General features: G+C 44.1%; 1 protein-coding gene across 1 annotated transcript; it reads left to right on the top strand.

The window, feature by feature from the left end:
* Window positions 1-5,417: 5,417 nt before the first annotated feature.
* Window positions 5,418-6,995, top strand: LOC311041940 (piggyBac transposable element-derived protein 4-like; the record flags this gene model as incomplete). Its single annotated transcript, XM_084052421.1, has 1 exon — window positions 5,418-6,995. One exon carries the CDS (start codon window positions 5,418-5,420, stop codon window positions 6,993-6,995), a length of 1,578 nt encoding a protein of 525 aa, XP_083908547.1.
* Window positions 6,996-10,493: the final 3,498 nt, after the last annotated feature.

Below are 10,493 nucleotides of genomic sequence, written 5' to 3'. Positions count from 1 at the left end.
GCCGTTAACCTAATCATAATATCCAAAGTAGATCTACTTGTTTGGGTTTGAGAGTTTTGAGAGCTTCTAAAATTTAGTATAATGTCAAATCTATCTCTGTTTGTACCTTAAATCTCTGTTTCTCAAGGCTGAGGGCATTTATCAATTCTATGCACTATTTAAGTACAGTTGTTTACCATAAAGGAAGGACTCACACCTGATTCGGACTCCGTCTTCACGGACTATGTACAGTACCTGTACAGTTATTTTCCAGATTCTCTCTGAAAGGACTCACACCTCGGACCATAATTGATTCTCACCCTTCCATATGTTGATATGCCAGAGATTAGGCAGTACGAACAAATAGTTTACACATTAGTTATCGAATATAGTTTTCCAGTCTTCATGGCTCTTTCCTCCATCTTCACTTGGCGTACGGGTCCATTTGGTTATGTCTCTGACAGCGAGCTCCACTTGGCTAGTGGTTCCACTGTTCAGTGGCTACGAATCGCTCTCTGTGGCTCTCTGAGCCTTGGTCCTCCTGCTGTGGCAAAAGTCTCTTGGTGTTTGACCAGGTGTCGATTTCGTCACCTCCACTGTTACATGGTGTCATTGTTGATGTTGTTGGTCTGCTCTCATGGTTGCAGCTCTGCTGTGGAAAATGCATGCTCTGCTCCTTCCCTCTGTGGCTTGAAGCTGTTCCCTTGATGTCATCACAGAATAGATTTATCTGCGAGGTTCCAATCGTGTAGTTTGTTGAAGAAGATCATCAGAAGTTGATTCTGCATAGCTTGCTTCTGTGGCGGTCTCCTCTTTGTCCTCCATCGTCTGGATGTGGTCCGGATCTGCTTTTAGAAAATCTTTTTCCCAAAAAGTCCTTCACCCTTAAGTTCTTTTGATCCAGTATCCATAATCATAATTATGTTTATGATGATGAAATATGAATCCTGCCGACAACGCCAACTGTTATGGAAAAATAATATTCCGTTCGGATGAAGTTGTAGATCATTTATTCGGAAGATTTTCAGCAGAGACAGCATACAGCAACAATGAGGAGCAGGGCTTTCACCCTGCTCCCACAGCCCATCCGGGCACCCGCCTCCCAAACACCCATCTTACACAGTCTTTATACCCCACATTGTACCAAAGATACTATCCTAAATAGTCATATAAGGTATGAACTAAAGATATGAGAGGCAAACACACAGTTAAAGATGCTCTCCTAAATGGTCATAGAAGGTCTGGACTAAAGATAAGATCGACACAGACATAGCTACACACATACAAATCGCTGACACAGTGAATGTAGCATGGGGGAAAGAGCTCAGCTGTTAGATTGACAGCTGTAGCTGAGAAGAGTGGTTTGACCAAAGACCCCTGCTGTGAGTTTAAACCCCTATGGTTCAGATAAAGTTAGACGGTACAGAATAGATAGAAGAACAGATTGGCTTTCTTAAAATATCCATCACATTGCATCCTTGAATAACTTGAGGAATGTAACCACTGTTTCCAATGCATCTGCACTGATCTGCGCAATTCTGTCATATTGATTGTTGGCCAACAGTAATGCAGAGACAGCCCCGTGCTGTTCCCGTATGGAATCCAGCATCTCATAATTTGAATTCCATCGGGTCTCAATGGATTGCTTAACACATTGACTGCCAAGATCGAATTAATTCGATATTAGCATCCCATCGCTTGCGTGCCTAGATCGAATTAACTCGATATTAGGTCTTTTCATTGGTATACGGTAGATTGCAATCTTCCACAACCTGTGTATTAATATTAAGCTTCTACGACAAAATAAAAGTCACATGATCGCAAAAGTCACATGATCTGAGCAAAACACAACAAATCCGGGTGCAGAACCACAGTCCCTGTGGCATTCTAAACAAACAGTGAGCAGAGACGGACGGACAGAGAAATAGAGTGAGAGAGAGCGAGAGACAGCGACTGAGAGACAGAGAAAGAGCAAGCGATCGTTAGTTAGTTAGTTAGTTAGGTAAAGTTAGGAGAGGTGCAAGATATATATATATAGGTGAGAGTAAGACGTTTATATAGTATAGTAGTACATAGATATATAGGTGAGAGTTAGGTGTACATATTTATAGGTGGGAGTCGGACTCGGGAGTATAGTTTTTAGGCGAGATGCGAAGAAAAAGCAAGGCCAAATGGCCTCGGAGAGACCCGACCCAAAGAACTATTTTGGAGACAATGTCCTTCACTGCTCCCCCGGGACCACCATCACCACCGGGACCACCATCACGACCTGTGGAGGAACCACCACGACCTGAGAAGAAGCCGTCGGCGGTGGCGTCTTTCACCGCTCCCCCGCGACCACCTTCGCCACTAGCTGGGGGCTCCAAGGAGGTGAAGCAGGCGGCGTCTCTCACTACCCCCGAGGGATCTGTTGACGTGAAGCCATCTCTATCGGTGAAAGATACCTATGTCTTCACGTCAGCAGAACCCTCGTGGCGACCACCTCCGCCGCGACCACCTCCGCCATTGGAGGGATCCGAGGAGGCGAAGACTGCTCCCCAGGGATCTGAGGAGACATCGGTGTCTTCGACCGTCCCCCGGCGCGGGCGGCGACGACCACGGAGGCCTAAGAAGCAACCACCCCCCCCACCACTTGCGGAGGTATCTGAGCCTGAGGAGGACACGAACCCACCGTTACCAGACCCCGATCCCGGGCACCGATTGCGTCGGAGCAAAAGGCCGACTCCGAGGACCGTGTCATATCGCCCAGAACCAGACACTACTGACGGTGAAGAGAGCTCCGATTCGGATTGTTCTGGCAGCTGGGAGCCAAGCCCAAGGAAAAGATGTCTGGATCCGTTTACCAGTGGTAAGAATATATATATATATATATATTTTTTTTTTTATCATATTTTACCTTTTGGTTGTACTCTGAAAATAGCAGATCTACAAGCTCACAACGCCTCGCGCTGCGACGCGTTGTGAGATTGTAAATCGGCTATTTTTTACCTCATATTTGTATAAAGTCTGTGGGGCACTACTTACTTATATCAACATATAAAATGCCACCAAACCATTCAATCGCATCACAACGTAGTGCTTTTATCTTGTTATGATCATTGAATGGTGCCATTTTATATTTTGATGAATTGAATACCTATGAATGGTTTCATCCTTTTTAGACAAATTGTTTGACTGGGCCTCTAACAACTGGAGGTGTGTGTAACACCTTATTTATATATGGACAATGTAGAAGCCCGGTGTGGATTTCTAGGATATTGCACTCTGGGTCAGCCAGTTATAAAATATGTATTTATTTTATTCTGTATCTATTTATATGCATGTGATTTATTTGAATATGTTGACGATGTAGCCTATGAATTTGTTGACTTGTAGATCTGGGTTTTTTTTTTGGGGGGGGGGGGGGGGGGTGGCATACTTCAAAGGGAAGAGGTCATGTCATGTCATGACAACAAATGTCTTGATGCTGTTGTGGGTCGACATGAGGCCATGTCAACAAAGACTTTTGTAGATCTGTTTTTTTTTGGGGGGAGGCATACTTCAAAGGGAAGAGGTCATGTCATGACAACAAATGTTTTGATGCTGTTGTGGGTCGACATGAGGCCATGTCAACAAAGACTTTTGTAGTGTTGTGGGTCGACATGAGGACATGTCAACAATGATTTTCAAATCCCTTTGATGGCTTTAGTTTTTGGGGTGGAGGCCAGGTGCAGCGAGGCCCCCACCATCATAATACAATTCATCAAAGGGGACTAAGGTCACCTTATGTCCACAACATCAACAGTGTTTGATCTTGTTTACTTTCAGACGACGAATATGCGTCTGATGATGCAATGGAGTCGTCATCTCATCACACACAGTCTGCTAGTTGTAGGAAAGGTAAGACTTGTAGGACTACTTAGGTAGACAAGACACTTGTCTTGTGTGTGTGACATTACTGGCAGAAATAAGTAAGAACGATGCCAGCTATGATGTAAAAGCAATCAAATCTTGAAAATGTTTGACTTAGAGAGTGAAACAGTCTTATGGCCTTATTTTGATCACAATACCCAATTACTGAATGTCAGTCCCCCATAAACTCTTGAGTGTGCGTCGCATCGCGACATGTTGTGATCTTGTAGATCTGCTATGTACAATGTGTACAAATGGAACCAAATGGTCCATTTGGTTCCATTTGCACACACTCAAGAGTTTATGGGGGACAGGGGGACTGACATTCAGTATTGCTTTTACATCATAGCTGGCATCGTTCTTACTTATTTCTGCCAGTAATGTCACACACACAATGATATGTTGTGCCATTTTGTACTTATTTGATGTATATACTATTATTGCATTCAGCTTTGCCACAGTAATAGAAAATGTCTAAAACCCCAATCTGCTATGATAAATGTCATTCATTCTAAGTTCCACAAAGTAATGCACCACCTGCGTGACACATGCTGGTAGTAAAAATAAATGTACATCTTATTTAGCAAAATATTTTATGTTTTACTGTGATTTCAGACATGATGGATTTGGAGGAGGAAGCAGGGCCATCGCGTTCAACTGTACCACCTGTCCGCCGTGAAAGAGGTAAGACCGTTTTCTGTTTATCACAGCTGTACCACACATGATTTTGACAGCACATTTTGATTCAGTCATAGTCTGTTGAATAAAATTCCATTTAGTTTTAGTCACACATAATGTAGTGTCACACATAGTGTGTTATTTCTGCCAGTAATGTCTGTCACACACACACACACACACACACACACACACACACACACACACACACACACACACACACACACACACACACACACACACAATGATATGTTGTGCCATTTTGTACTTATTTGTTTTATATAATATTATTGCATTCAGATTTACAAAATTGCTAAAACCCCACTCTGCAATGATAAATGTCATTCATTCTAAGTTCCACAAAGTAATGCACCACCAGCATGACACATGCTGGTAGTGAAAATAAATGTACATCTTATTTACCAAACTATTTTATGTTTTACTGTGATTTCAGACATGATGGATTTGGAGGAGGAAGCAGGGCCATCGCGTTCAACCGCAGTACCACCTGTCAGCCGTAAAATAAGTAAGAGCGTTTTCACAGCTGTACCACACATGATTCTGACAGCACATTTTGATTCAGTTTTAGTCATAGTCTGTTGAATACAATTCCATTTAGTTTTAGTCATATTTTCATATAAATCAACACTGCCACACAAATAAAAAAATATGTATTTTATGGTAATTGTGTATTTCTGTAATTCACAGAACGTGGTGGAAAGCCCCCGGCTGTCTGGAAGGACACAGATTGGGAACCTAGGACGGACATACCATTCACTGCTAGTCCGGGTCCACGCAATGCTGCGGCTGAAATACAGTCTACACTTCCTGTTGACTTTCTGGCGCTGTTCGTGACTGATGAGCTGCTAGAGATGATCGTTCAGGAAAGCAACATCTATGCTGCAGCGTTCATCGCGGCCAGGAGTGAGGAGGAAGTGGCACAGCATCCACATAGCAGAGTGAATGAATGGAAAGCCGTTACAGTGGGAGAACTGAAAAACTTTTTCGCCCTGTTGTTCCTGACTGGCCTTGTGCGAAAGCCTGAACTACAGTACTATTGGTCGACTGATGACCCTGTGCTTACACCGTTCTTTGGCCAAAACATGTCGCGCAACAGGTTCCAGATTATCTGGCGGTTTATACATTTCACAAACAATGAGGCTGATGCTGCTGCTGCTGCAGCCGCCGCTGCTGCCGCCGAGGCTGCTGGTGAAGTCTTTGTCCCGGACAGGCTGTGCAAAATCAACCCGGTTTTGCTCTACCTCACAGAAAAATTCAAGGAGATGTTTGTTCCAAGTCGCAACATCAGCATCGATGAGGGGATGCTTCTGTGGAGGGGACGCCTATCCTTCAGAGTGTACAACCCACAGAAGCCCACCAAGTACGGAATAAAGTCATACATTCTGTGTGATTCTGGAACGGGGTACTGTTACAGCATGAAGCCATATGCTGGACAGTACTCTTCCCTACCAGACACAGTCACTTTTCTGTTGCAGGGTCTTACAGGGTACGGGTTTTCTTTGTTTATGGACAATTACTATAACTCAGTGGGGCTGTATGAACTCCTCCTTGATAACAACACACATGCCTGTGGTACTATGAGGCTAAAAAGAGGTGAACCACAAGCCATGAGGGATGTGACGGTGTCCAGCCTGAGAGTGGGAGAGAGAAAGATGCTCCACAATGGCAAAGTGATGTTATTGGCTTGGCGAGACAAACGCATCGTTCGATTGATCACAACTCGGCACAAGGATGAGATGGCGACCAAGATGGTGAGACAGAAACACCACAGAGACAAAGTGCCACAGGAGAAGCCAGTTTGTGTCCTTGAATACAATAAGAGCATGAATGCAGTGGACCGGCTTGATCAAAACCTAAGCTACTATCCCTTCATCCGAAAGACAGCCAAGTGGAGCAACAAGTTTGTGGTGTACCTACTCCAAATCAGCATGTATAATGCATTCGTACTCTACAAAGCAAGGAATCCAGGTGGCGACTGTAAATGCATGTATGACTTCATCCTCAGTGTTGTCAAGGCCTGGACCGCTGTGAGATATGCCCCAGTGGAAGCAGATTATGTCCCTCCACAAGATGTCCCAGCAGACCCGCCTGGCCCCCCCTCGGCCGCCTGTCAGCAGCAACCTCACCAGCAGCAGCCTCATCCTGCCCGCCCCCGCCGTCCCCCGCCCTCTCCGCCCCCCCCTGCCCCCCGGCGTCCTTATGCACCAAGAAGTCGCGAACCTCGTGACCGATTGAGTGGCGATATGAATGTCCATGTGCTTGTCAATATCCCCCGCACCGCCAAAAAAAAGGGCCCAACGAAATGGTGCAGAGTTTGTACCAGGAGGGGAAAGCGGAGTGAGACGAGGCTACAGTGCAAAAGCTGTTTGGTACCCCTCCATGCTAGTGAATGCTACCATGATTACCACAATATGGAGAAGTATTATTGAATCATTTTGATTGTATTTGTTTGTTTTAGCCATCTCTGCCTTATTTCGATTATGCTAAAATGCACTTTTGTTTTATTTTCATTTTGTATTTATTTTGACTTTGATTTATGATTTATTATGCTCTGAGACAGCCAACACACTGCCCCGGGGGATCTGAGTACGTGAAGCCATCTTTGTCGGTGAAAGACATCTATGCCCTCACGTCCTCAGAACCCTCACGGGGACCACCTCCGCCCTGAAGGATCTGAGGAGACATTGATGTGCTGGCCAGGCAAAACACACAATGATGATATATTGTGTCATTTTGTACTCCATTTTGTATTTGAAAGGTACTTGTACTTGAAAAAGTTGTACTTGTAAAAAGCCAAATATATATATGTGAAAGCCATATAAAGAGTGTTCAAATGTGTCTGCCTGAGTCGTTTCAAACTTTTTCTGTAGACTGTTGGTTTTATATCATAGATGTACAATTGCAAACTAGCAGTTATGTAACTCTTGTGTGTACAAATGGAACCAGTGAAATCAGTATAATAGTATTAATAGTAGTAATCTGAAGAAAACCTGGACATAGAATATATACATACATACACCCTATTTGACCATTACTGTGAGTTATGGGGGACTCACATTCAGTAATTGGGTGTCGTGATCAAAATAAGGCTGTATATAACTGTTTCACGCTATAAAAAGTCAAACATTTTCTGATTTGATTGGTTTATGTCATAGATGCTATCTGGATCTCAGTGCTTGTCTGCATGGCATTCACAGAAAATAATTCCTCCTCACTTACCTTGCATACAGTCTATATGTCTATATGGTTTCTATCAGGGGTCATCAATATGTCTGTATTGGATGGATGGATGTGTCCTATATAAAAGTATATTCAAAGCACTTTCTCAGTGTTGTTAGTTTGAAAACAACAACTGTGCAGATGTCTGATGTCAGTAATGTGTCACTGAAGGTGAAAATATAAGGGTCTAATCACTGTTCTGCCTGAGAGAGAATGTTTCACAAAAGCCTCATTATCTCAGCTTCTAGATCCAGATAGCTGATTTTGGTGAAACCAAGCTATATTCAACTGCCAATAGCTAAAGAACAGAACATGCTAGGAACTCACTTTTTTTTCCTGGCGAAAGTAGATTCTGATCTTTGTTTTGAGGTATTCCATGTGTTCATAGGCCTAGCACAAAATGTTCTGTGGGCCTAGATAGACTGGCCAGAAAGCTCAAAAATGGCTGGCACAGGGAGCTATGGCTGGGGTTTTACCTCTGGCAGTCAATGTGTTAAGTGATTTCGTCAAGCTGTTCTGCTGACCTGAATGCTTGAAATAAGTGACCAATTTCTTTGAACTAGTCAACAGTTCAGACAGCTCGGGTGTTTTGGCCAGCACAGCTGGTGCAAATGCACTTGACAGGATGACATTTAGGATGTGTGCGTTGCAGTTGAGCCTGGTGTATGGGGCTTTCAGGGCAGCAATGATGTTGGCTCCGCGGTCAGTGACGAACACAACACGGCTAACCAACAGAGACGTGTCTATTCCAAACGCACCGAGTTTCTGGAACAGCAGGTTCTTGATGTTCTCTCCTGTTTTAGACACACCATCTTCAAAGGGAGCCGCAAATAGCACCCTCGACACAAGCCCAAAGTCATTGTCAGTGTAATGGATTGTCGCTGAAATGAACGAGGTTTTATGGTAATCCTCGGTCCAAATATCGGTTGTGATGGCACATCCATACGTTTGAATGAAGGGCTTAATTTCCACGGCTACGGTCGCCTGCAGGTCTTTTGCATCACTCTCTATGTGTCTGGATGCCGTGGTTGGATGAGGCAGGACGTCTTTTACATTGAATCTGCCATGTTTAGCAGCTACATTAACAAAGTGCTGAACAATGTCAACAAAGCCGTTCCCAGCGACTATATCAAATGGCCTAATGTCTCTACAACAAAGTGCAACACATTTCTGGATAGTATCCTGTTTCACCGTTGGAGGAAGCACTTTGTCTTTGAAGACGAGCTTGGTTTGACCGGGCAGCGTTGCGCAGGTATGCCTCCTTAACCCAGAAGTGCCAGATCTGTGGCTGTCATAGACTAACGCTTTTTTGCATTTGTTGCAACAAGCGAACTCCAGTTCGTTTCCATTTTTGTCTGTAACAATTGAGAAACTTGGCCATATGTCAGACTTTCCTTGCTTTTCTTTTAATATGTATTCTCCAGCTTTGATTTTCTTCTCCACTTCGTTTGTTGACTCTTTTTTTTTCTGCTGCTCCTCCGCCATTTTGCTACTGTGTGTGTGTGTGTGTGTGTGTGTGTGTGTGTGTGTGTGTGGTAGTCCGCCTCCACCCACACTGTTCATTCATTCGATTCGCGCTTAGGTGCGTTACGTCATCCGGTTCACTGCGGGATTTTGCGGGCCCCGCAGGTTTTATTTTGACCGCCTTTCCCCGACCGTTACGTCATCCGGTTCACTGCGGGATGGTGCGGGATTTTGCGGGCCCCGCAGGTTTTATTTTGACCGCCTTTTCCCGACCGTTACGTCATCCGGTTCACTGCGGGATGGTGCGGGATTTTGCGGGCCCCGCAGGTTTTATTTTGACCGCCTTTTCCCGACCGCGGGTGTTAAAATACCGCCCGCGCCCGCAAGATTTGCGTTGGGTCCTGCGGGTACCGCGGGATCCCGCTCCCGCTGCAGTGCTCTACCACAAGGTTATACCCCCACCCATTTTCTCAATCTGATTGGCAACTCAAAATAGGCCAAATTTTAACTATAAAACTGCATTGACATTACTGTGTGCCCACATTCATGTTTTTCAACACAAGTTGGAAAACATCCTAGTATTGTACTACTGTGCCATCTTACTACAGGTTACAGGTAGTTAAATGTGGTGCCTTATCCATGCTCACAGCAAGGTACGTTTTCCCTTAAGTGCATCCTTTGGTGCTATCAAATTGTTTAACTTAAGTGATTGTGTGAGGACTTTTACCGGTAGCACTGGTGATATTGGAAACACAGACAAAGTACATGGAGCTGATGATGTTAGCCCTCTAGATGTAGCCCATTTAGCTAGGCAGATAACAGGTGAAAAACAGGCGAATCGTTCACTTCCGGATAAAAGCGCCAAAATTGGTACACATACTCCTTGGGTAGTACTGTTTTGATAAAACCCGTTAGCCACCTGAAAATTCAAGATGGCGGCCATTTTTCAAGATGGCCGCTATTGAATATAGAGTAATATTACATTTCCCAAGAAAATCACATAGATACAAGCGCCAAAATTGGCAAACATACTCCTTGGGTATTGCTCTTTTGATAAAAACCAAAGATTTTAAGATGGTGGCCATTTTTCAAGATGGCCACCATTGAATATACAGTAATTCGCAGTAATTTCACAATAAAATGTCATAGATATGCACCAAAATTGGCACACACACTCTTTGGGTATTGCTCTTTTGATGAAACCTGTTACCCATATAAAAATTCAAGATGGCAGCCATTTTTCA

This window comes from Gymnoscopelus microlampas (genome assembly GCF_963454915.1).
Source record: "Gymnoscopelus microlampas genome assembly, chromosome: 3".
In the NCBI taxonomy this organism is placed as follows: Eukaryota; Metazoa; Chordata; class Actinopteri; order Myctophiformes; family Myctophidae; genus Gymnoscopelus; species Gymnoscopelus microlampas.
This window is presented reverse-complemented; position numbering and strand designations above follow the sequence as displayed.